General features: G+C 40.3%; 1 protein-coding gene across 2 annotated transcripts in view; it reads right to left on the reverse strand.

The window, feature by feature from the left end:
- Nucleotides 1-27,997, reverse strand: part of AKAP6 (A-kinase anchoring protein 6) — a 552,477-nt gene that overhangs the window by 240,697 nt on the left and 283,783 nt on the right. For both annotated transcript variants that reach the window (XM_044232056.1, XM_044232057.1), the window contains 2 exons: nt 27,437-27,688; nt 16,520-18,286 (listed from right to left, as the gene is read on the reverse strand). In XM_044232056.1, coding sequence (XP_044087991.1) covers nt 16,520-18,286; nt 27,437-27,688 — 2,019 coding nt within the window. The remainder of the gene's footprint in view (nt 1-16,519; nt 18,287-27,436; nt 27,689-27,997) is intronic.

A 27,997-nucleotide genomic window follows, 5' to 3' on the forward strand; every position in this document is an offset into this window, starting at 1 on the left:
AAGTAGTCAAGTCAGAAGAACTCGGGGCTGTGTATTCAATACAGAGCTTGAATTTTTAAGTTTTCAGAGACATCTTTCCGACAAAATTCTTAGAACTCAAAAAAAAAGGGGGGGGGACTGAAATAGAGCTTTTAAAACTAACACAAAATTTCAGAGTAGTATTGGTTTGGTTAATCGTATATACTATCTAAATTGGGTAGCATTAAGTGAGGTCAAGTAAAGACTAAATTGTCTTTTGTTCAAACTCTAAGTGTACGTACATATACATGTGCACATGTGTATTAGGTTCTTTACTCAAAAAATATTGAGAGCTTACTGTGTATCAGAAATTGTATTCAGACCTGGAACTCACATATATAAACAACACAGACTCCTCTCTTGCAGAATTCAGAGCACAGTAATATAAAGTGTGATATGTGTGATAACATAGATCAGCAGTTGCCAAACTTTTAGAACTCCTTTACACTATTGGGAATTATTAAGGGCCCCAAAGAACTTTTGTTTCTGTTGGTTTATAACCATAAATATTCATTTTAGAAATTTAAAAAATATTTATTAATCCCTTAAAATAATCTATTACACACATGTTAACATAACACACTGTTATGAAAAATAACTGTGTTTTCAAAATGTTAGCTGTATGCAAATCTGGTTAATGTCTGGCATGATACAGACAGCTGGATTCCCATTTTCTACTTCTGCATTTAATCTACTGAAATATCATATGTCATATAGCCTCTGGAAAACTCTACAATACACAGTATGAGAGTGAAAAAGGCAAACATCATTTCACTATTAACTGAAAATAGTTGATCTTGTGGGCCTGCTGAAAGGATCTTGGGAACCTCTGCTGTAGATGATCCCAATGTTTAGGAGTCAATGGAAAGACATTTATCTCAGTCTTGGGGCATCAGGGAGGGCTTCTGGGAGGAAATCACAACTAAGCTGAGCCACAAAAGATATGTGTAAATGATTCAGAAAAAAGAAATAAAAGGGCACTGGGAGGAAAAGAGAAAAACATTCCTGGCAGATAAAGTCTGAGAGAGGACAGCTCATTCTGAGAACACTGAGTAGCTGAGCATGGCTCACACTCCAGAGGCAGAGAGGGAAAAACTGAGAAATGAGATTGGACGGTCTGACAAGGAGCCAGACCACACAGAACACACTCTGGACTCAGGACTTTATCCTGAGGATAAGGTGGTGGTCACTGGACTTCTGAAGCAGTGGAGGGAGTGGATGGCTGAGTGGAAGGTTGAGACCAGAGAAGCCAGTTAAAAGGCTGCTACACTATACCATGAAGTAGCTGGTGAGGGCTGGACTCAGGCAGCAGCAGTGGGACATGGAGGAACTGTGAGAGGCCACAGAGAGAGACAAGTAAAATGGACAGGACCAACTGGATGTGAGGGAGGAGAAATTTGTTAGAATCCAAAATGACTGCCAACTTCATGATACTTGGAGGTACCATTCTCTGAAAGATGCAGTAAAAAATTCAGAAGGAAGAAACCACTTACAGGAAGATAATGAGCATAGTGTTAGATATGAGCTGGCTTTCTGAACTCAGTTGAGGTATGGAACAAGAAAGGAGGCAGCATACAGCTGGTGTTGGAGGCCATAAGCATGGATAAGAGAACCTAGGGACAGTATATAGGGGCATATCTAACTAGGACACGCCGAGTGCAATGCATTCAACTTGCTTCACTCCAGAAGACACTTCCGTGCCTGTCTTAGTGATTCTCAACCCTGGCCCTATCTTAAAATCAACTGGGAAACACGCCAAATTCAGAGAAGGAGAATCAGCTTCAAAGTCTCTGAGGGCTACAACAATAAAAAGCCGACAGCCATGAGGCACTAGGAACATGTTAGCGTTGATCTCTGAAAAAGGTACTTGCTGCCCCTTTGCAACAAGCTTGCAAGATCTGGTATAACCAGGAGACAGGAGGTTCTCATAGAAGTACTCTGGACTGGGATGCAGGTCCTGTTTGCAAAATGAGGGTACCGAGCTCAACAATTTCTCACGCCTTTCTGACTGCTCACATCTGTGGCTCTTGCATAGAGAGCTTCCCTCAAAGCTATACATGGTCATATGATTCACCTTCTCTCTTCTTCTTAGAAAGGAAACTGATCTTGCTGATCTTCACACACTCTCCCAGTGTCTCCCGCTCCACTTGCCATGTCTGTCCTTCAAGATTGAGCTCAAATGTCTCCTTTGAGGACCCCAACCTATTACTGCCTTTCCAAGATACTTTCTTAATCTTTCCATCTTTAACAATCAGGGCTTTGAGGGATAATTCTCAACCTCCTGGAGGCCCTTCCTTTTTCTTCCTGTAATATATTATAATGACCCTCCCTCTGATTAAAGAGTGCTGTGGGAATTGTTATTTATAAGCACATAATTATAAATAAATAGTATAAATATGTATAAATACAAATTATAAATAAATTAGTACATATTATTTATAAGGTTGTTGTGTGACAATATTATAAACTAGAAGCTTGTTTTTATTTGTCTGAACACACGTTCATAGCATAAATTCCCCTACACAAACTTCCTAAAATGTCAAGAAGTGCATTAACTAAAATTATTGGGCCAATTAGAGAAGAATTATCTCTAATACAATATAAGAATCATCTGTCAAGACGGGAGGCCCAGAGTCTCACAGAGAAGAGAGATGTAAAAATCTAGGGCAACCAGCACAGTTCCCAAGAAGAGGGAGAAAAGGTCTTAATCATCGTGGGTTGGGGTCTGAAGCGTCATTATGACCAAGACAGCTGAAAGTGAGAAGGGAAAACAGGGTGGTGACATTTGATCCCCAAAGGCAGAATGTAGGGCTAAGACCAGAGAACCCAGCTAAAAGACTGCTGCGGTACACCACACAGTCAGTGAGTTTGGACAGAGGCAGCAGCAGGGGACCTGGAAGAAACGTGCCAGTTTGCATCAGAGTGGCCTATATGGGGGAGGCCGCTAAGGCCTGACCCCTCCCCTCCCACGTCAATAACAGTAACAACAACAGTCACAGGAGCTAACATTTTTTGAATGGGTACTACAGAGCAGGTGCTAATCTCGCCTCTTTACACGTTTTAACACATTTAACAGTCACCGCTCTTATGTGGAAGAGAACACTTTTAACCCTAGGAGGAGGAAACTGGGACAAGGCCAAGCCACTTGGTGGAGACAACCTCATATTCTTAGCTACTCTACTCTGCTGCCATCTAGCACCACAGAAGCCCCCTCCCCATTACTACGGAGGGCTCCAGAACTCTCTTCCCACCAAATGCACCTGCTCTGTTGCCAAATAGTTCTATTACTTTGCTGAATATTCCTCTTTTTTGACACCTTGAGCAAGGCTACTACTACTCTTGGAGTTCTTGCCAGCTCAACTTCCCTCATATAAATGTGTCTCCAAAAAGAGGAATGGGCACAATGTAATTTTTCATGAGTCCTGTATCCTATGAAGGCGGCCCTGGTCAACAGTCTCCTGAATACAAGGGCATGCACCAAACAATATAAAACCAAAGATGTAGTAAGTCTAGGATAAGGAAAAGGGCTTTAATTAGACTTTGTTTTAGAAGGGTACAAACAGTCTTCCCTTTGGTATAGAAAATAAAGCAAATAAAACAAAAATACTTTTGTTAATTCAACTTATCAGCTTTACTTCTATAAGGTAATGGGCTGTATCTAGTAGGGAAAAAAAGGGAATACCAGATTGTCAGTTGTGACATACACCTTCCTCTCTCTGTCTGCCCCCTCCTCTCTCTCTCTCTCCCTCACACACACACACACAAACACACACACACACACAACTTTCAAGTGTTGTTGTGCTGAATAAAGTCTCCAGACAAATCAGAAATACCAGAGCACCACCTCTGAGCAGCACCTCTCCAGAGCATTAAAAAAGAAAATACCAACAGCTCCCTTTATTCCTAGATAAATAATGAAGGCAAATGGTAAAGCCACTAGCTTCTCAAAAAGTAGTGCACATGACTGAATCAAAATGAGAGACGGAAAGCACATGGTCCTGAGCTTACAGGCAGCATCTTTCCTGGATAAAGTTGCTTATTTGCCATGCAAAATTCAGGCCAATCATCTTTATATAGTCATATCCACAGCCTCAGCCACAGTCTGACATCATGAGTGACCTTGACACAGAACCCACACTCTTGAAATGATTTTTCCCCCCATGCTGTCTGAACAGCACAAAAGCCGTGCTGACAGGTATTTTAAGACATCACAATAGCAAGTCTGCCAAGGTTAATGTTTCCTATCTGCTTCATTTAGCTGACCTCATTTGCTATAATTTGAGGCTAATCCCTATCTAATTCTTACTGGGTTACTTGCTTGTTTACTATCACCACTGTCCCTGGTCTCTTGCCATCTTACAAACTCTAGCCCAGCCCCAGATTCCTGTAGGATGTCTGGTTCTTGTCATATCACAGTGCTGGGATGGCAGCAGGAATACCGACATACCTTCAGGCTCACTGATGCCATGGCCTCCCCTTCACTTACTATTAGGATCTTTGGAGGGGCAGTCACCCAGCATCCCGAGGAACAGAAAGCCAGCCATGTGGAAGGGAAACCCTCCACTGTGTACTTTACTGAGAAACAGCTGCTCAGTCCTATCGCGTCATAATCAATCCCATGCAATCTCAAAACTAAGAAGTATCTTGCAGGTCAACCAACCACCTCACCTTCTTTATGAACATTTACTTTTCAAAACTGAGGCTTGAGAAGTTAAATTTCCAAGGTGACAATGCTACTTAGTGGCAGAATAAAGATTCTTATTCTTCCTACTAAACCTGATGCTGATTACCTGGATTCATAGACAAAATCACACAAATGACAAGACTATGTCATTTTGTAGCCTTTAGCGTTTACAGTGACCCTTTGTTCTTTTTCACAGAATAATCTATGCAACAGCAATGATAACTAATTAATTAATATTCCATTTTAAATATTAGGAGATTAAACACAAAACTTTTAAAGGCTTATCCAAGTTTTCATAATTAAAAAGGTGGGGGGTTGTAAACTGAGCCAAACTTCCTGCCTGCAAGCACTATACCCTTGAGTAAATGACCGACTTCTTTATGCCTCTCTGTCCTCACTGGTAAAATGGGGATACACCAGAAGAGTGTCTGTTTCAAAGAGGGATTTTTCTTCTTGAGAATTAATACTCAATGATGTGTTGAATGAATAAACTTTTTAGTACCTTGCCTAAACATTTGTAAGTGGGCCATAAATACCAAGATTTTGTTTTGTTTTGTTACCTTTCCAAAGCAATCCAGGGGCATGACTTCAGGCTTAAGGATAGAGAAGAATTCACTAATATTCCAGGAACTTTTTTAGTTGAATAAAAAAAAAAATGCAACACTTGATTTTCATCATCACAGAAATACTTCCTGCCAAATGTAGTTAGGCACTTTAACTATCTTGACACAACAAGATATTATTTAATCATAACCCTTACATGCTAAGAAAATAACAAAGAACTACTTTCGTTTAATGTGTGAAACTACAAACCAAAAAACTGCACCTCTTCCTTATGTATTTTAGAGGCCAAAAACTAGATGCAGTAACCGGATGTAGCCTCACGGTGGCGCTACATCATCGTGATAAAGCCTCAAACCCTTTAAGGCTCTGCAGAAACCAAAGCGATGCAGGACTGAAACATTCCTAATGTATGAACCAGGAAAGGAATTTGTTCTGGATCCCCACAGTTCTTTTCTACCAACCTTGAGCAATGACCTTGGCATAGTGTCTCAACGAATCCACTGGTTTAACGCACAGGTTTTTCCTGGCATTGTGACAAAATATACACAAAAGATTATTATCCTTAAAAAAAAAAATGTGGCTTGATCTTTAATGATGTTATATTCTCAATTTGGATTTGGGCAACAGAGTTTGCATATAAGATATATTTACCTTTGCCCCATTCACCCACTGTGTATCTTAATTTCATATGTACCTTGGAACCACTTGTTAAACTCCTTTACATCTCTCAGCCCCAAACTCAGCTTGAAATCTCAACTCTTTTGATCCTTTTCCTCCACTCCCTTTAAGAAGCCAAACATTTTCACTGATTTGTCTGTCCTTTATAACATCTCCCACCTCTCTTTATTTCCTCAGCGGCTTCCAAACCCACACAGTTCAAATCCTTTTACATGACCAGGCTATTTGTAATAACCTTCAAAATTAGCCTTCGGGCACTAACTCCCAACCTTGACTGCACATCCTAATTGTTTGAGGAGCTCTTAAAATTACCCGCCTGTTGCGATCCTGATTTAGTTAGTCTGGGGTGGACCCGGAGGTTGGGATTTTTTTTTTTCAAATCTCTCCAGTAATGATAATAAGCATCCACAACAGAGATCCACTTTGCAAGTGGCGTATCAAGGCAAGTGTGCCACAATCAGATGAACCTTCTTAAACCATACCAATTCTCTGGGCCAAAAATTTTAAGGGTTTCTCATTTTCACAAAGACTGCAAACTGGTGACTTGACAGCCACGTCTATCTTACATATGTGTTTTTACTTGGCCTGTTTTAAAATTGTTCAGACCCAACATTTTAAAAATTGGGAGAGGTTACATAAAACCCAGATTTTCTACTGTTTTAAGACTTGTAAGATCTTGCCACACAGGGTGGCTTCTGGTCTAGAGGATAAAGTTCAAATAGAACAATACATTCACTCCCGCCCTCGCTCACTCATTCTTTCACTCACAGATGTTGGAGCAGGTATTTATTTTGTTTGTATCATGCAAACACTTGGAATTCAAAGTCCATCATACTTTAGCCCTACAACAAACTACTCTAAGCAGATGGCTGCCTCCCAATGTTCCTAGTCTAGAGGCTCATTTCCCAAACTCCTCTGCAGTTAGTATGCAACTTCCAGGTCAGATCTGTGAGAAGAAAGCTGGCTGCATTCCACGTCCCTTCTCTGGTAAACCGGAATGTTGACAGAATGGGTAAGCCACAGAAGAGCAACACAAAAAGGGTCCTGGGTCCTTAGATGGCTTCTTTCCTGGACTGTCTACCTACCTGCTGTTATAAAAAAGAAAAAAGAAAAAAATTCTTCCATCTTATTATATTCGGGTCTCTTTGTTTATAGTATTTAACATATACCCCAAACACCAAGCATCTCTCTTTACTCTTTCCCAAGATATACTTTAAATATTCTTGCCCTCAACCTTGGCTTATGCCAAAGCTTCTGTCATTAACCTTCCACCTCCTCATCTCTATCTAAATTTTATCCACCATTCAAGACCCAGCTCAAGTAGCCCCTCTTCTGTGATGCTTGGTCTAGATATACTTGTTATCATCTGCCTTCCTCTGGTCTCCCAGAGTATGAGTTTCCACTTGGTATTTACCATGTATTATCTTATGTAATAAGCACAGAGCCCTGAATTATGTTGTCACAGCTCTGTCAAACTCTAAGTCCAGAATCTAAGACAAATATTTAGATTGTGCATGGTATAAATAAAGAAAACTATACAGAGTTCCTACACCATTCTATTATAATAAGCTTTTGTTGACTAATCATCTGTACTATCAATAAATCTTCAATTTGTGATCTTTTCGGACTTCTGAATCTCCCAATTTTAATTACAAAGCTGAGTCTTCCCAATTCTTTCAGAATTTTTTTTCTTAATATTTAAACTTAATTCTCATTTTCTTTATTCTTGCATCTAAACAATTCCTCAACTCTCTACATACATATTTCTAAGACTAAGCAGTGCATTAAAAGAAACACATTCAAGTGTGAATGGTGGTAAAGAGTCAACTCATAGTGCTCTCATATTTGGAATCTGAGAATGTCTAGGACAATATTAGAAGGAGAAAGTAGAAGATACTCTTGGGGAAAGAAAAAGAGAAAACAGACCCAGAAAGTGAAAACTCTCTGGTCCAAAAAAAAAAAAATTAAAGAAAAAGGAACAGGAGAGAAGATGTAGGGAAGAGAAGGAAATCAGGGACAAGAGGAAGACTAGCAACTGAAGGAAAAAGTTATCATAAAGGAAAGGCACATACAAAATGAAATAGCAGTGAAAAACAGTGGAATCCAAATACCTTAAATGCTTCGTATCTGGTAAGATGCTCTTAGGAGATTATTATCAACACCTAAGAAGAAAGTACTACTCTACCAACTCTAGGAACACTGGTACATGGGCAGACTAAAAGAAATATCAAAAGTGAGTGAGAAGTGAATTTATGGTAGACCTTGACTATATAGTAGATGGTAAGTTATTCTGGGGATGATTAAAGAAAGACAAAGCCATATTTCAAATGAGACCTACTCAAATCTCAAATCAAATAAATAATGCCCAGATAAGCCTTTGTAAAAAGAATGACTCCAAGTGTTTTTTATTTAAAGGACAAATCCCAGAAGGTGACTTGGTTTTAGCTATGAAGCTATGTTCTATCTTACAAGAAAGCCTGTGTGAGATCCTTAAAAGATAAGAGGTAATCACATTGAGATAAAATAAAAGAGAACCCAAAGACCTAAAACTATAAAACTCCTACAAAAACATAGAGGAAAATCTTCATGACATTGAACTTGGCAATGATTTCTTAGATATACCACCAAAAGCATAGGAAACAAAAGGAAAATAGACAAACGGGACTACATCATACTTAAAAACTTTTGTGCCTCAAAGTACCCATTCAAGAGAATGAAAAAGCAACCTACAGAATGGGAGAAAATCTTTTCAAATCATATATATGATAAATAATTAATATCCGGAATACACAAGGAACTCCTATAGCTGAACAACAAAACAAATAGCCCAATTAAAAATGGACAAAGAACTTGAATAGATATTCCTCCAGAGATGATATACAAATGGCCAACAAATGAAAAGATGCCTCAACATGACTAATCATCAGAGAAATATAAATCACAACCACAAAGAGATACTATCTCACACCCATTAGGATGGCTACTATTTAAAAAAAAAAAATGTCAGCAAGTATGTGGAGAAACTGGAACTCTTGTACATTATTTGTGTGATTATAAATGGAGAAACTGCTATGGGAAATGGTATGAAGGTTCCTCAAAACATGAAAAGTAGAACTACCATGTGATCCAGCGATCCCATTTCTGGATATATAGCCAAAAGAATTGAGAGTTGAGTTTCAAAAGAGTTGAGTTTCAAAAGTTTCAAAGAGAACACCCATGTTCATAACAGGGCTATTCACAATAGCCAAAAGGTGGAAGCAAGCCAAATATCCATGCACAGATGAACAGAAAAACAAAATATAATAAAGACACACAATGGATTATTACCCAGCCTTAAAAAGGAAGATCCTGTCACAAGCTACAACATGGATGAACCTTAAGGGCATTACGTTATGTGAAATAAACAAGTCACAAAAAAACAAATACTGTATAGTTCTACCTACATGAGGTGCCTGAAGTAGTCAAATTCATAGAAACAGAGAGAAGATTGGTGGCTACCAGGACTGGGTGAGGAGGAAAGGGAAGTTTCTGTTTAGTGCATGCAGAGTTTCAGACTGGAAAAGGTCAGGAGATCTGATTCACAACAATGTGAATATACTTCTTTAAGAGAGAGAGCATGTGTGCATGAGAAGGTATGGGAGGGGCAGAGGGAGAAAGAGAGAAAGAATCTTAAGCAGGCTCCACACCCAGTGTGGAGACCAATGCAGGGCTTGATCTCACAACCCTGAGATCACAACCTGAGCTGAAATCAAGGATCAGACACTTAACAAACTGAGCCACACAGGCACCCCCAACAATGTGACTATACTTTGCACTAATGAACTGTATACTTTAAAACAGTTAAAATGACAAATTTTGCACTATGTGGCTCTTACCACAATGAAAAAAAGAAAAGGAAAGAAAAAGAACTCAGGACAACATGCTATTTCTTTAATGATTGCCATCATCAGCGTGGTATCATTGGTACATCAACAGACAGTCAAAATGAGGGTAAAAGCTAGGATAGTTTCTATGTGGACCCATTTTACCTCTTGGAAAAAGAAATCAGTGCCAAGTTAATCCCAGGACCAAATCTCTTCTACCTTCACATTACTCGTGATGGTACCAACCAGTTCCCAGCAGCAATGGTGGCCGCCTTTGTGCCACTCCATAGACTTGACTGTGATTTTACATAGCCTAGTTATGAAGACTAAGTACCCAGCTAAGTATTTGCTGCACTAAATCTGAAATAACGTACGTGCAAAGACATCCTTAGCTGGCACCAAAGAAGTTTTTAAAATCAGGTTACAGATGCCCCAAAGATAAAATGCTCATAACAGCTGAGTCACTCAATTTCAGTGGCAATGCCATAATCTGGTATTTGAAGACACTGGTTGCTAGAGAGAAAAGGGATCAGCTATGTCACATAGCCATCAGCCTGGTACCAATGAGTCCAATCTAACAGAGCAATGTCTTCCGGGATGAGCTTTGAGAACTTATGTGAGCAGGAAGTCTGCAATGTGAGAAGTAGACATTGCACTATATCCCAAAGGACAGATCTCCTGAGATGCTTCCCTGGGGTGGCACCAGGCTACAGTGCATTCTGCCAGCCCCCCCTTAGAATCACACAGCTGTTAATCTGGCATCAATAATCACTCTCCTTGGACAAGCGGCTACTCGCTAGGCAGTACATTTCTATTCAGGTCGTGAGGAAGAAATCACACTATTCATTGACTAATCTAGTAATGGTTTGTAGGTTTCCTAAATAGATTTGACCTGCATATGTGATTACTGTCTAACTTTCCTGGCACTGGAATATATCTTTAGGAGAAAACCAAATCAGTTCGGGCATCTCAGTTGGAATCCCAGCTCTTACACTAGCAACAGTATGACCCTGGCCAAGTCATTACCAATGGAGCCTCAGACCTGTCATCGGTAAAACAAGACCAATAACAAGACCAATAGCTCTTCCATAGGGATGTCATATGGATTAAATTAAAGAACCTATATCAGAACCTGGTCCATAATAAATGCTGATGAAAAATCATTTCCCTTCCTTCTTCCTTACTCTAGAGCAGGGGTCAGCAAATTTTTTCTATAACAGATTGTAAATATTTCACACTTTGCAAACCATCAGTCTCCATCACAACTCAATTTCTGTTATTGCAGCCCAAAAGCAGCCACTGATGAAGAGTATAGCTGTGTTCCAAGAAAATGTTATTTTAAAAATTAGGCACTAGGCAATCTATAGTTTGCCAGTCCCTATTACTTATACCACATAAGACCCACCCACTAAGTTAATCTTTCATCATTCTGTTTGATTTCATCTGCTCCCGACAGGCCCTCTCCTCCTTTCTTTTCATTTCTTTATTTCTTGAATGTTCCACAACAAATGGATCTAGCTCAATGGTTTGACTAATTTTTTCACTTTTAATTTTAGGCGTTGAGAAGCCTGCACTGGAGGTGAACACTCAGACCTGAGATGTTCAGTTACTTCATCCACACAACAGGTTGTGGGAAAATCAACCATATTTGAGCAAAACCCCCTTAACTCCCACCTAGATATTGGGAAAGGAACGTCCCTTAGGAACTCATAGAGTTAACAGAGGAATTTTTATTTGAGGAGGAGAATAGGCTGTGACTTATTTCTCAGGTTTAAAAATATTGCTTAATAAATATGTTTGCATTTGCTTGTATATGTGTAAAGAACTTCTTACAGGACATATAAACTAAAACAACAGAGATCACCTTCAATGTGGTGGAGGCCCAAAACAGGGAAAAAGGGAGATAAAGAGTTTCCCTCTCCCTCTGCGCAACCCCCACTGCTCATGCATGCTCTCTCTTTCTCTCCGAAATTAATAAATCTATATTTTAAAGATTTTATTTATTTATTTGATAGGAGACAGCGAGAGATTACAAGCAGGGGGAGCAGCATAGGCAGAAGGCGAAGCAGGATCCCCGCTAAGCAGAGAGCCTGATGTGGGACTCGATCCACAGGACCGGAGCTGGAAGCAGAGGCTTCACTGACTGAGCCACCCAGGAGCCTCTGGATATTTTTAAACATATATGTTTTTAAGCCATGTGAATACACTATGTATTCAAAAAAATTAATTCTCCTACGGAATAAAAAAATTAAAAATTAAAAATAAATCTTTTCACATTCATAAAACCAGCCCATTATAAGAAAGACTCAAATGTGAGGGGAGGGGAACCTAAAAAGTGTCTCAGACACTTGTCATTCAGGTGTTATCTTGGGGATTCTATCACAGCCCCATAAAGTCCCAAATGTGATAGTGGGCTTTTACATGCCTTCTACCCTGCATTCTGAGAAAAGATAGGAGAACTTGGTACATGAAGGGAGGAGAAAACATACCACTCTCCATTTGGTGGGGGTGGAATCAGAAGCAGGATGTATACTTCAGTATACATTTTATAACTTTTTCATATTAGGCCAACGTTCTTCCCATGGGAATTCCACACTCCCTCCTTTCTTGTCTCAGCATGTGCCATATGGATACATTTTGCCCAGCCACCTCTATCTCTTTTTCTATTGAGTTTTTTCTTTCTGCCTTCAAATAAGCTTTAATGTTTCTCTAAGTGACACTTTTATTGGACTTTACTTTCAACTCTCACCCTTTGCCTCGTACTGCTTTCTCAACCCAATTCCTTGAGCTATATATGATTCTCTCACTTCTTAATAATCTATAATCCAGCTTCTACCTCCACTCTTTCATTGAGTCCATTTTTCTCTAAGGCCCTCATTGACTATCTCAAATAAATCTAAGGTTGCTTCTTTTTCTTTGTTCTTATTCTTCTCCATTTCCCTTTTGTAGAGAACAAAGCTAACATCCATCTTAGACCCCTTCTCCCCCATTTACTTAACACCCGAGAATCTTCTGTGTCAAGTGGACCTCTTCCTTACTCCTTCCTCATAACAGCTTGAGTCTCAGTTCCCACCTGTCTTCTCTTCTCCATCCGTCCTCACTCTGTCAGGGAATTCATCTGTTCTCAAGACTATCTAGTGGGAAGGGCAAAGCACATGGAGCACATGACTTATTACCTGGTCACCCTAGAAAAAGTGATTTCATCTCTCTGCAGGGAGAGACTTTAAAACAGGGATTCACTCACTCATTCTATTGATAGTCTTTACTGAGCACTTAGTATGTGCCAGGCACTGTTAGAGGTACAATAGAGTCATTAGCAAACTAAACAGATGAATATTCCTTCCCTCACAGAGCTCCCATTCCGGCAGGGGGAAACAGTAAACATACTAGAACAATAAACATACCAAACAGAATTATATAAAATGACAGAATACAGTGAAAGCTGTAGAAAAAATTAAAAGGGTTCAGGCTATACCCTTTATTTTTTTAAAGATATATTTATTTCAGAGAGATGAGGGGAGGCAGAGGGGAAAGAGAGAGAACGCTGATCTTACAATCCTGAGATCATGACCTGAGCAGAAACCAAAGGGCAGACACCCAAACGACTGAGCCATGCACATACCTCATAGGTTACATCTTTAAAAAGGTGGTAAGAGTAGGCTTCCCTAAGAAGTTAATATTCCAGCAAGTTCAGAAGAGGTTAAAAAAATTAGAAATGAGAGCATCTGTATGAGTGTAGGCAGAGGGAATTGACAAAGATCCTAAAGACATGGGCCTGCCCAGCTTATTCTAGGAACAGCAGAGGCCAGTGGGAAGGCGGGGAAGTGAGCATGATGAAGAGCAGGTAGAAATCAGGTCAGAGATGAAGTCAAGGGAACTGTCTATGTAGGGCCTCTGAATGCAACAGGGGCTGTTGTAGGGTTTTGAGCAGAGGGTTGATATGATCTGATTTATATTTCAAAAGGATCATTCTGGCTGCTGTGCTAGAAAGACTATAATAGGAATAGGATGGGAGCAGAGAGACCAGTTAGGAAGCTAGCACCAGAATGGGAACACTGGAAGCAGGAGAGAAGTGGTCCATTTTGGATAATAAAACCTACCTTGTAGGGCTGTTTGAGAATCCTATGAGAAAATTACTGCAGGTAAAGTGCCTACTAGATGCCTGATACAAAGAAGATGTTAAGTAACACCTTCTCTTATTATGTTATACTTGCAGGTAGAATAGGTTCTCTGGGTCACTATAGGTAGATCAAAGCTAGAGTGTGATATCCAAGGTGAACTGACCTGGGGGTAGGCGGCTGCCCCACTGAAGTGATAAAGGGAGGCTGGACTGACCAAGGGGCTTAATCTTCATTTAGCCTTTACTTCATATCCCAACTCCAGGATGGTATTTCCAGTTGCCTATGAGACATTTCCTCTTAACAGTTTTATCATATAATCAATATCAATGTACCAATTTTTTAAGTTAACTGCCTCACCTCTACCTCAAGCCAGCTACCCATCCAAACACTTTCTTCTATAAAAAGATACACCAGTCCTCAGAGGCTGGACACTTGGCTTCATCCTTGCAGAATAATGGAAACAAAACATGCTGCCACTGGACGCTGGTATTGTGGCCATGATCTGCTTTAAAGATCTCTATTTATAAAAGAAGAAAAAAGGCCCAGAATGAAACATGACTAGCCATGGGTCTCTCCAGGCTTGAAGGATGGAACAAGACTTAGACCCAGTTTTCTGGATCCTCTTCCTTCAGCAGCCTTCCCCACCCATGCCTGTCGCACATCAGAGCAGTCCCCTAGACTGGCTGCCACAGGCCAGTTACCTCTGCCCTGGTCACCATCACAACTGCCATGACCTCCCTCCTGTTACTGTCAACTAAATCTTCCAGAAAGGCTACCGAAGGCTGTGACCTACACGGCTTTCGGTGTGCTGGCTTGGCTCTGAGTTCAAACCCTTACCAGGTAATTACTAGCAGGGAGGCCTAAAGCAATTTTCTAACCTTGTTCTGCCTTCACCTCTTCATCTGAAAAAGTCCTACCTCCCCCCAGGACTTAAATAGAATAAGGCATGTGAAGCTCTTATATTGGAGCCAAGCACAAAATTAGAGCCCAAGAAGCATTAGTTATCGCGGATTTTATTCCTTCCCTCAGTCAATTGCAGAGAAGCTGCCAAGGGTGCTGAGGAAACACATTCTAACTGCCTCATACTGGCCTTCGGGGCCTTGGAGCAACCAGGTCTCTTCCATGTATGGGAACTTTTGCTGCTCTCCGTTCACAGACCTTCCAGTCAGGACAGCTCTCTGAGCCCCCACCCCCAATAAACATGCCCATTCCCAGATCCACCTGTGTTCTGGTTTATGCTCCTCCTGCCTGAAATAGCCACTGACCTTCTCTCTGTCTTAATCCTGGCATTCCCTTCAAAACTCCACTGAAGGCTTGGTCCTTCACAAGAATTTCCCAGGTAAATCCTGGCTCCACTGACATATTTTTTTTCCAGTACCATAGTATTTACATGTAGTATATATTGATCTCTTCCTTACTGAGACATGGGAGCATTTAGTTAATGGTTTGGGCTCTAGGGCAGGCTGTCTGGTCTCTCTCAGGCTCAGTCTCCTTATCCATACAATGGGGTTAATATTAGGGTTGTTGTGAGAATTGGATACATAAATTCTTAGTAAAAATAATCATTAATATATGTTACTATTACATATCACCATTAACTTTTCCTTGGTTTTAAACACCTTCCTTTTCTTCCTCCAGGTTAGCCTGTCCATGTGTACTATACTTAATCTAGTGTCTTAAAATCACAGCTTAAATTATGGAGCTCAGTCCAGAGCTGAGAAAATTCTCAGACAGATGAGAATTTTCACATCTGTCCTCAAAGATTTCATCTAATAATCCATTCTAAAAGTAGAGATTTGGGGTGCCTGGGTGGCTCCATCACTTAAAAGAACGGACTCTTGATCTAGGCCCAGGTCATGATTGAGACCCACACTGAGCTCGGGGCTGAACGTGGAGCCTGCTTAAGATTCTCTCTCTCTGTCTCTCCCTCTCCGCCCCTCCCATCTGCCCCCCATCCCATTTCCCCACTCTCGTTCTTTCAAAAAAATAAATAAATAAGAGAAAAGTACAGATTTACCCCAAATATATCAACTCCCCATCTCAGAGCCCATGGGCAGTGGACAGTACAGGCAGCATGGGTTATTAGCCAGGGACCTCAAAAGGGAGAAAGACTGAAAGAAAATAAAGATCCCCCCTAAATTAGAAACATCTGGTCCATTTCTACAGAGAGTTGACATTGGGAATGGTAAGCTATTCTGGGGTTAGAACAGACAAATCAAAAATCAGTGAGGATAACTGCAACATTGCATTCATGTGTTCCTGAGGTACTGGTGTGTGCACGGCTACTGGTCTACACTATTCTGCATTCCACTCAAAGGGACCCATCATTCGTCAGGAGCCAGGTGAGGTGTGAGCAACATCGGCAGAGATTCCCGCACCAAACAGGGACACATCAAGCTAATGCCCAGACAAGATACATACTCTGCCACAACGCAGTGATCATTGTGCTTTATCTTTTCTTCTTTGAGGAATCAGGCTTATCGAACATGGCAACGCTATTTATAGTGAGGGTGGAGAGGGACGGACCTTTTCCCAGCATCACTTCCAAAGATCAGGTAAGAAATCTTGCCAAGTTAAGAAGACCACCTTACCTCTATTTTTTCCCATATGGCTTCATAGTTGTCTTGGTGTTGAATATCTTGCATCAGTTTCTGAATTAAAGCAGACTTTGTGGCAGAATGGCTCTCTTTTTTCTCAGAGGATGCAGCTCTCTCTGACTTCTCGTCGATGTATTTTTTCATACCAGAGAGAGGCATGCACAACTCCTCGTCAGAAAGAATGTCGCTCAGGGGCCCAGACTCCATGCTTTCCCCCAGGGAAGAGGCTATGTCACTGGACGAGCTTGGAGACACTCTGCCTAGCCTCGTGTGCTTCTTCTTGACATGGTACGTTGGATAGATCTCAGAATCCGAGTTCATTTCAGACAGTTCCCAGTCGTCAATATTTTGGATGGTTTCCCCTCTGGGTTTCTGAGGCAGAAGCTTCGTGAGGTTCTCCAACTTCAATGCTAGGACTTCAGTCTGCTTCAGGTGAGAGGGCAGTGCTAGGTACTCATCAGAACCATACCAGGCCTCCACCACCTGGCCATTCCTGGTGACGTGACTTGGGGAGGAGGAGTAACTTTTTTTGCTTTTGTTTTTTGAAAGAAGGGGTACTGGAGACGCGATGTTGTCTGAGCCAACAGAGGATTCACTACTTTGAGTAAAAGGCGGAGAGCTGGATGTTTCTGACTGCACTGGCAGTTTGGCATCCCAACTCGTCTGACGGCATGGCTCGAGGGAGGACGTCGAAACGGAATCTGTTTCTGGCCCCTCTACAGTCTTGGGGGTACCTGAAGGAATTCCATTCGGCGTGGCTGAGCTCTTCGTGCTCTCAGCTTGGTTGCCTGAGCCTGCCCTCCGCTTCGGAGTTCGGCATGGGGGCACCTCTACTGGGGCCTTGTGTGGCTTTTTAAGTCGAAGTTTCTCTTTGTGGCAGTCACTAAGCCTTCCCAGGCTGGAGGATATTTCCTTGATGTGACTTTTGACGGTGTTTTCAAGATTCCCCTCCCCCACCTTGTGCAAACACTCATAGGACTGGCTGGCAGCAGAAGGGCTGCTGGGGTAGGAAGACTGTAACACCAGACAAAGCTTGGATCTGTCAGGAGGGTCCACCAGAGAGGGGGTGCTTCTGCTCATCTCGGGCTTGAGATCAGCCAGCTGCTTCTTTCCATCAGTGCCTTTCAGATTATTCTTAAAATTTTCCTCTTTAAGGAAAAGCCCTCTTTTTGGCAATGTGGGCTGCGTGGGAGAGTCCTCATTGTAATTAAAGCAATCTCGGATGGATCGCTTGGGAGTTGCATTTTCACAAGGCTGAGGCTGTTGGTTCCTTGTCTCAGGCCGGGAGGAGGAACTGGCTTCTGGCATCGCGGGCTCAGGAGGGGGCTGATCGGCATTTGTCAGAGCTTCCCCGGAAGATGATGTTCCGGGCACTAAGCCTGGTGGCTCCTCGACTGTTAAAGCACTGTCCTCCTCACGTCCACCTTTGTCATCTGCTGAAAGAGACATTTGAGATGCCTCCTCACCAACCGCTTTGCCACAGCTGTATGGGTTGGGGTCAGTGGCCACCGAGAGTAACCCAACGCTTCGGATGAGCTCGGGGAACTCCTTTTCCATCTCACTGTAGCTCCAAGAGTCAAAGGGTTTGGTTTTGACCTGGCTAGAGGTCATGTCCCCTAGGCCACCGAGCAAATCCTCACTTGGACTGTAGTCAGACAGTTCGAAAGCAGTAATACCACAATCCAGAGATAAGTAATTTTGAGAGCATTTGATAGTTAACTGTCCTGAGTCATCCACTTCTGTTAGAGAATCAAGCCGGCCCTGGAACAGACAAGGGCAACAGTTTCAGTAAATACAACATCAATTATACTCAACTGCTGTTCAGATGAAATCTCAGCAGAGGCCACTATAAAGGTCAAAAAATGCAGCAGTCTCCATTGCTTCTGGTTTAACATACAGAAAAGCATACTGATCAATTATATTGCTTTATATAGTATCCTGTTCTTAAATATTTTGGGACTTTTCTTTAATCTGGAGAATAGAGACTTGACAGAAACGGTCAAGGTTAAGCCAAAAATATCCACTCTTGACTTAACTTTCCATTTTAAAATAGCCTGTAGTTCATTTAATAAGCATTTCTTATGTGATGCCTTAAGTAATAAAATTCTGGGAACAAAGTAATATTAGAGTAAAATCTCTACGAACTGATCTGCTTTGCGTATTGCTATGTGGCTAGCATGTGGCTAGCTTATAGAAAATCCTCGATAAATACATTTAAATGGTATAATTAATTACACTAAGTCTGTCATGTTAACTTTTTATTCACAAATCACAGGAAGATGAACTACTGAATGTGCACACACCACAGAAACTTTTCAGGACCAGTTCCCATTTGTACCCACCCTTTTGAAGACAAACACAGGTAATCCTGGAGAAAAGTGATGAATACCGAAACTTACCATTTTAGTCCCTGTCCCCTCTCTCTGCACACATTTTTCTCCCTAACTCCCATTTGTGTGTGTGTTACATACTAACTGCCTCCCTCCCTTGTTATTTATAATTCAAGATAGGCCAGTTTGATTTGAAACCCCCCTGTGCTAAAGAATAGCTTTACAAGTAAGTACTTTTAATTTTTAATCTTTAATTATATAATGAAGGCTTCTGTCTCATCACTAATGCAGTTTCTTTGTTTCTTTGTTTCTTTCTTTTTTTGTTTGTTTGTTTGTTTGTTTAAGATTTACTTATTTGAGAGGAGGGGGCAGAGGGAGAGAGAGAACCCTCAAGTCAACTCCTCACTGAGCAGGGAGCCCGATGTGGGGCTTGATCCCAGGACCCTGAGATCATGACCTGAGCCAAAATCAAGAGTCGGCTGCTTAACTGACTGAGCCTTCCAGGCACTCCTCATCACTAATGTGGTTTCTAATATCACACAACAGATGAGGAGATTTTTTACTGATGATTTGCTTAAGAAAGAAGGGCCTGAGAATCCTTTTATGCTTACCAGCTAAGAGCTGCTTGATCTTAGTATATGTGCTGCCGAAGCGAGCACAAGAGCTGCTTGATCTGATCTAGCCTCTTAGGAGATGAAGAAAGAAACTGAGAAGTGAAGTGTTGTTATATCCCAGACCTCTCTTCTACTCAAGGAGGAAGCAGGTGAGCAAAGTGAAGCCAGAAGTCATGTGGCTGCTGAGCCCTGTGTCCTCTCAGCCAGGTTATACCAAGATCTGGTCACTCTGGGACTTCACACTGGGTTGTTGTTCATTTGTGCATTTTGCTTTTGGAAATATTCTCTCCCATCATACCTTTACCTTGCCTTTATCTCCTACTCCCCTCGCTGGCATGCCACAATATCTAGATAAATAATAATAATAAGCCTCATTGAACTTTTCTAAACCTCAGTTCCTCATGTATAAATGGAGATGGTTGATTACGACTACTGCTTTTTCATTTAATCTTCACAATAACTTTCTTCTGGGGTCTGTACTATTATTATCCCTGTTTTATATAAGAGGAGCCTAAGCTAAAAGAAAGTACATAACTAGCATATGGCCTCACATCTAAGGGCCAAAATGGGCCTTAAAAGGAGGTTTTATGACCCACAGTCCACACTCTGACATCTGTGGTAATTTTCTCTGATTTAATTGGACACTATTTTAAACAGATATACTCCCTCCTCCAGTTTGTTCTCCACATTGCCACATTGTAAAGAGTAAGCTTGGGGCTCCTGGGTGGCACAGTTGGTTAAGCATCTAACTCTTAGTTTTGGCTCAGGTCATGATCTCAGGGTGATGAGACTGAGCCCTGTGTCAGGTTCTATACTCACGGGGAGTCTGCTTGGAATTCTCTCTCTCCTTCTCCCTTTGCCCCTCTACAGATTGCAAACATGATGCTTTAAGTCCTTTATTAACTTCCTACTGCTAGGTTAAAAACCCCAACCCTTCCAAGAACAGACATAAAGAGGCCTGCCTCAATCCATACTCCCTCTCCCTGGCTGCACCCAACCACAGTGTTCTCCTTTCAGTTTTTGAATATAACGAATTCCTTCTGCCTCAGGGCTTTTGCACATGCTATTTTCCCTCTGTCAAGAAATTTTACAACATCCCTTAACTGGTTTAACTCTTATGCACCCCTCAGACTCAGATCAAGCTTCACTTCTTCAAGACTCTAAACTCCCACCTAAGTCAGAATTTTTCTTCTTGTATGCTCTCATAAAATTATGATGTTTTCCCTTCAAGCATTTACCTCAATCTGTAAATAAGTACTATTGTGATTATTTGATTAATTTGTTTCTCCCATTGGTTTGTAAGCACCACAGGAGTATAAATCACAAAGAAAATTGTTGACTCACTGAACACTTGCAACATTTAGCATGGGGATGTGTACAGAGTAAGCAATCACAGATGTATCTGTTGAATAAATGAATGAATGCATGAATGAGGACGTTTTGGGATGTAACTCTATGCCTTCGTGTAATTTCTTGCCCTGATTATGCAGTTTTAGTTGACTCTAGTGATTAAAAGCCCAAGTTTCAGAGTCAAATTCTGGCTCTTCCAGTAATTAGCCAAGTGACCATGAGCCAGCAGGCTGATGTCACTAAATCTCATTTCCTTCATTTGCAAAAAGCAAATGCTAAGCCCAGTCAAGAGCTGTTGTGGGTCTTAAACGAGATAATATATGTAAGACATAAGTCTAGTACGTGAATATGTGCTCATGGAATGTTCAGTCTTATTACTTATTATATTATTACTTTTACTAATCAAGTATATTGAGGGGGCAAGTTTCATCAAAATGAGAGGCATCCCTATGCTTAATTACACTGCACAAAAATGGGAAACCAGTATTAACTGCCAATCTCAATAAAAATTACCTAAATGGAATTGTGTGGCTTTTACGCTTCATACCTGGGACAAAACACTTTAAAGAATAAAGTCAGAAGCCAAAACCACTAAGGAATGAGCCAGCCAAACAAAAGTCACACTTTATGCAATTTTTAAGAGAGTAATATGGAAAACCTTATTGAAAAGCAGGTTGTATTTATTTACATTTTTAATTCGGTTGTCCAGTACTCAGAACTTATCCCCTCACACAGTTAGTATTATAAATGATAGCTTAATTCTCAAGCTATCCCATAAGTTGGTATTAAAAGTTGGTATCTAACTAGGGCATTAAGGAGGGCATGTGTTGTGATGAGCACTGGCTGTCACACATAACTAATGAACCGTGAACACTACATCAAAAACTAATGATGTGCTATATGTTAGCTAACTGAACATAATAATAGAAAAAGAAAAACAAAAAACAAAACAATAAATAAATAAATTACTAACTAGTTGAAATTTGTATTATTTTCTATCATTTTTTATCATAAAAGTACAGCACTGCAGCTACTTAAGTAAGGTGAAAGAGGTTTTAAGTCAAACTGTTTCTATGATGAGTAGAGAAAAAGAAATTTGAGAGTTCAGGTAAAAATTAGGCCTCTACAACTGCCAGTCACCTGTTTTTATAGCCCTGGGAAAGAATTTGGTGTCCACTGTGGTGCTCACCAGACCCCTAAGATCAGGAATACTGTTATACTTGAAAATAACTGGAACTCAAAAAAAGACATTAGTTGAACATATGGTGTGAGACTACATTTCAGATAACAGGGTATGGCCAGGTTTTCCTAAATCTTCCCCTGAAGATCCCTTCCCTGGCCAGTCCTTTGGTTGGAAAAGAAAATAACATACTCAAAAATACTGGTGCCCCAAAGGGAACCCTCTCCCATCCTGTTCCCAACAAGGCTAACTATTTCCATGCATGGCTGGCTGTCACTCGTGGGGTAACTATTTTTAATAAGACTGCACTTTTAATGTGGAAAAAAATCCCTCCCTGAAAAACAAAGAACAGTACACAGCGTATCCGTTTCATATCCTAAGGACCAAATGATAAGCATCCACCCAGGCATTATTTTTAACACAGTTTTTTATTAACAGCGTTCTTCAAAAGTACTTTTTCTAGATTTCAGCATGCAGAGGCAATTTTTAAAAAAGAAGGTTCTCTGAAGTATCCCAGAGCAGATGAATAATGAGTTTCATTTCTTAAAACATTGCTTAGTAATACTAATATTTTTAGCCCCATGGCTTTGCTCTGGACCACTGTCCCAGTTTTCTAAGGCATGTTAGTAATAGTCTCAGGTGGGCAGAGAGGTGGGGAAGAGCGCATGTCGTATAGTGCTTTTTTATTTGAGAAATATCACATTTAATTGTGTAGTGCTATTAGCTGTGTCACGGCTGCCTAACAATGTCTCAACACAAATATACCTCAATTTAATATGCTATGAAGCAGTTTCTCAGATGAAGCTTATGTTTTATGGAGATGGCAATTAATTCACTTTATTGCTGGCTTCAATCTTCTCCGAGACATCAAGGAAACTCTCCCCCACGTCCCCAATTTGAAACAAAATTTTTGCTTTGTTCCTCACCGATAATTAACTTAACTGAAGCTCTAGTTCCAAATGTCTTCTTTAGATCTTTCTTTTTTTAACACTACATTTTGCTACCAAAAAATATGAGATAATATTCATAATTTAGAGACATGAAGATCTCCCTATTAAAATGACCCCAAAGTTCTATCAGTGTCCACTGTTACTTCAAGATGAGTTTTGTACACTGACTCAGTGTTACTGAGAAGAGAGTTGGAAATAGAATTTTACTGTTTTCATCATGCATACAATAAAAAATTTTGTATGCCCCTGACCCCTTCCTCCCCTAATCTCATTACATGGTGTTTGTTGCTCTTCAACTACTAACATATACGTTCACAGACCTCTTAACCAGAATGCCACAAGCCCCCTGAGTTTTTAGACCACATGATCTAGATTCTTGATCAGATTCCTTTTAGGCCTACCATGCTGGGATTCTACTGTTCTGAATATGTTCTGGAGAGCAGCAATAGACTGAGAGAAGCAAATAATGAGAGGGAAATGGAAAGCAAAGCAAAGTTTACCTTCTGATAGGCAAGGGAGAAATACACAAAAATATTTTAATGTTTTATTTATACTATAGTAATTATTTTTAAGAATCTCCATTTTCTACAGGCTAAAACTATAAGCCAAATGATTAATTTCCAAGATAAATCCTAGTCCACCAACCTAAAATTTTATCTCCCTCTTCTGTCCCTAAAGCAGTGATTATCTGCATTATTTAATTCAATTCAACTCATTAGATTTTTATTTACAGCGATACAAATAAGGTGCTGTGGGAGACAGAGATTATTTTAATCTGGTACCAACACTCATCCAGTTCTAATCTAGCATGTACTCTATCATGATATAAATGGACCTATGACAAAGGCTCACAGATAAATACACAAAGTACTTCAGGTACGTGCTCTGAAAAGATAAATGCATTCCCACAGAGAGGATAAGGATCGTGTGGGTAAAGTGCTTATTTACCACACCATCTGGTATGTGGTAAGCCTTAATCATTGTTTGCTCTTGTGTTCATATTATTAACAGTTATCACTACCTGTGTCATTTTACCTCTCTAAACCTCAGTCCTATTACCTTTAAGATGGACATAATAATATCATCTGTTAAATAAGAACAACAGCACCTTCCCTTCCTACCTCCTAGAACTGTTTTCAGGATCTAAAAAAAAAATATGAAGGCGATTCCTAAGATGAATTAATCACCTTTGAATGCCTAGTGCCTTATGTATAGTAGGAGATCAATAAGTATTTAGGGGAGATAGAAAGGAAAGCAGGAAGGAAGGGAAGGGCAGAGGAAAGAAGGAAGAAAGAATTACTATTATTACAACAAAGCTCGATTAAGAGATGGTTTTGTTTGTTCTATTTAATTATTCCTGGATTTATGTCCTTAGGTAGTCACTTAACCTCTCTCAGATTCAGTTTTTCCATCCATAAAATAGAACTACTTATAATATCTCTTACCCTCCTTACTAATTGAAACAATAAATATATTTATCAAAGTATCTGAAATATAAAAAATTTCAGTACAACACATTTTTCACACAATGTTGAGCTTTGCCCATTTTTTTATTTAGTTGGTTGGTTTTGTTTTAGCAAAACATTTGCTAATTTGCTTAAAAAATATGTTCTGTGTCATATTTAAATAAAAGAAACTTATGCATTTTGTTTTTGCAAAGACAGAAAGAGAGAGAACTTGCCACTTTCTCAACTTTCCTTATTCTTTAATGCGATTCAGAAACTCAACTAACTTACAAAAAGAGAAAATGAGCTCACTCTCACTGGAAGGACATCTACTATTTCAGTTTATCAGCCTGTTTTATGCCATTTCCCTCTTCATTCTATAAATCTATTTTACCTTAATTTGTTCTGATAAAGTTTAGAATTTTATCATAATTCCCTTCCTGTTTTCCACAATCCCAGTGTGCTTGCTGGCAAAACAAACAAAACCAAGCAGTTTTTGAAATGTTCTCATGGAGTCACACTACAGGCACAAACAAATAGGATCTGATTTCTATAGTTTTAGGAAGGTTGGTAATGGAAACAGTGCTCTAATTCATAGAAAAATATCCACAAAGTAGACAGCTAAGAACCTACTTTTTTTTTTTACCCCCAAACACAGCATATTCTTGCATATTTAGGACAGAACTAAAGAATTTCAAATATGAAAATGCACAAAATTGTTTCCAGTCAAATCTGTAAATAACGGTTGAGCTCACACTGTAAAACCCATCATGGACACTAATGTAAACTCAAAACATAAAGCAGTGGCCAGTGACAATTAGTTAGCCTCAGTGGCTTTTCACTGTTACCTGGGCTGCTCTCTTGAATGACCCAAGTTCAAATCAGTACATGATGAATGTATTTCACAAAACAACAACGATGATAACAATAAGCCCTAACATACTGTTATAGCTTCTGCTCTACAACAAAGAGTTAGTGATAAGTAAATGTTTATTTAATGAATAAATATATAAAATGAACTAGTTTAATCCAATGATTTCATATGCCCCCCTCTAGGAATTGAAAGTGGGTAGATCTGATGATTGATCAAAGCTGGATGTTGGACAGAGCCAGCAGGACACATAAGGAGGAACAATAACAACCACAAAAATTTGTATAGATAAAAAAAAAATTTGTATAGATTAGGGATGGCAGGTAGATATCTAAAGAAGGAGCTCTTCGGAATGTAGATCAATCTTTCCCAATTCTCATCTCTAGCTCATTGGTGTACACCTCATGAATACCACATTTAGGGCAGAGTTAGTCTGGGATTCTCTGTAGTCTCCCAGGACCACAAGAGGCCCAGTCAAGACCTCTCTTAAGGATCCCATCTGGGAGGGATGGCATCTGGGCACTAACACACATACCCACGTACTCATTCGGTGATTTTAAAAAAGGACTCTACAAAGTTTATATCACCTCCCTCACTGCCACAAGAACAGGAAAAGCTGAATGAAAACAAAGAACATAAAGCTAGAAGTGAGCCCAGTAGATTTTGATTCTCATAAACTTCCAGGGCCTGTGGGGAATTTGTTACAGCAAGAGCATCATTATTATGAAAATAATAATCAACAAGTATAAATCATTTATGAAAATAGGCATAGATTTGTTTTGTGTTGCTGAAAATGTTGGAACCACTGAAACATTAATTAATACTGAATTATGCAATGCTCATTATAAGGTCTTTTAACTTACTTATTTATGTAAGTGTCTTACAAACTTCTACAATATATATTTTCCATAAAACCAAGGGTAGGGCACTAATGTGGATGTTAAGAGCCAAGGGACTACACACACACACACACACACACACACACAGCTCTTGCTTAGCACAATGACTTGCTCCTATATATGCCAATTTTATGTGGGATTAGGAGAGTTCATTTGGATTCAGATTCATTGTGTTCTTTTTTTTTAAGATTTTATTTATTTATCTATCTATCTATTTATTTATTTATTTAAGAGAGGGAGAGAGAGAGTGCAAGTGGGGGTGGGAGGGAGGTGTAAAGTGAGAGGAAGAGGGAAAAGCAGACTCCCTGCTGAGTGTGGAGCCTGACACAAGGCTCAGTCTCACGACCACAAGATTATGACCTGAGCTGAAATCAAGAGTCGGATGCTTAATTGACTGAGCCCCCCAGGCACCCCCACAGTGTTCATTCTTAAGCCATGAATCAAAAGTGACAATAACAAACTTTTCAAACTACTTTTCATATGAGTACAAAAAACCCAAATACATTGGCTGAAGCTCATACGACTCATTGCATCCAGAATGAATTTTTTCAAAGTATGAATTTAATCATGTTAAATCCCCAACAAACTCTCCTGTTGTCCCTAAAATAAAGTCCAATTCTTCTAATAGGACTTTTCATCTTCATAATCTGACCTCTGCTTACCTATTAATTCAAATCCTGGTGCCTGGAACTTTTGGCTCCAGTATTGTCTACAGCTCTCTGAACCGGTCATTGTCTTACTTCTGGATCTTTGATGAGATGCCATTCCTTCTGTCTAGAACCTCTATTACCCTGCTTCTCCTTCACATCCCAGGTTGGACTTACTTCCGGCAAAGCTTTCCTGTCTGAGTTAGGTGCCCCTTCTCTGACCTCCAGTGGCATCATCACAATCTGCCCTTAATGTCTGTGCTTTTGTCCTTCTTGGGCACTAGGCTCCTTGAAGTCAAAGACCAAATTTTGGTCACTCTGACATTGATAGCACCTAATACCTAGCCATAGTAAGTGCTCAATAAATATTTATCAAATAACTTTGGGGAGCAAGAAGCCAGGTTAGCACGAACCACTATGGGCAAACTATCCAGTGTGAATTAACTTCGTCTAAAGTTTTATTCACGTTAGAAGTGCCCTAGCTTTCGGTCACTATCCCTAGATTCAGAGCCCAGTTCAGGTCCTGATTATGTACCTACAAAGAATTCCTATCCCCCACCTCTGAACTGAAAACACTCTCCAGTGGTCACATCTGATAACACATTACTTGGCTTCAAACACCCACCTCATTTGTCTCTTCGGAGAAAGCCTGCAGAATGTCCGTCTGCCTGGTGTAGTTGCCATTGGCGTCCTGCAGACCCTGCAAAATCCGCTCCCGCAGAACCAGCACAGAGACTCGGAGCTGGTGCCAGAGGAGCTGCACGGCGTGGATGTCCACAATCACGTTGACAGAGTAGGACAGCAGCTTCAGGGAAAACTCTGTTTCCAGGAGTGCATGGATTTGCTCCACGTGATCTGAAATATCTTCACAAATGTCCTGCAGGAAAGAAATGCAGAATCTGTGAAGACTGTTCAGCCCTATTCTAGGAACGGGGTGCGGCGGTGGGGAGTCACTCCTTCACCTGACACCAGTTAGGGCCCACAGGTCAGGCAGACCACATGCTGGATAACTTGCCTTTGTTTTAGATCAGATGCAGAGTGGCAGGCCACATTCTTGGGCACTGGCCCTTCAGCACACATAGGTAAACCAATCTTTCTCTAGTCCCCCAAAATGCTACTATTCTTTCAGATTTCACTTTGAAAGTTTAGCCAAGGTAAGAGGTCGCCTCACAAACCCACTCTATTC

This window comes from Neovison vison, chromosome 13 (assembly GCF_020171115.1).
Source record: "Neovison vison isolate M4711 chromosome 13, ASM_NN_V1, whole genome shotgun sequence".
Taxonomy (NCBI): domain Eukaryota; kingdom Metazoa; phylum Chordata; class Mammalia; order Carnivora; family Mustelidae; genus Neogale; species Neogale vison.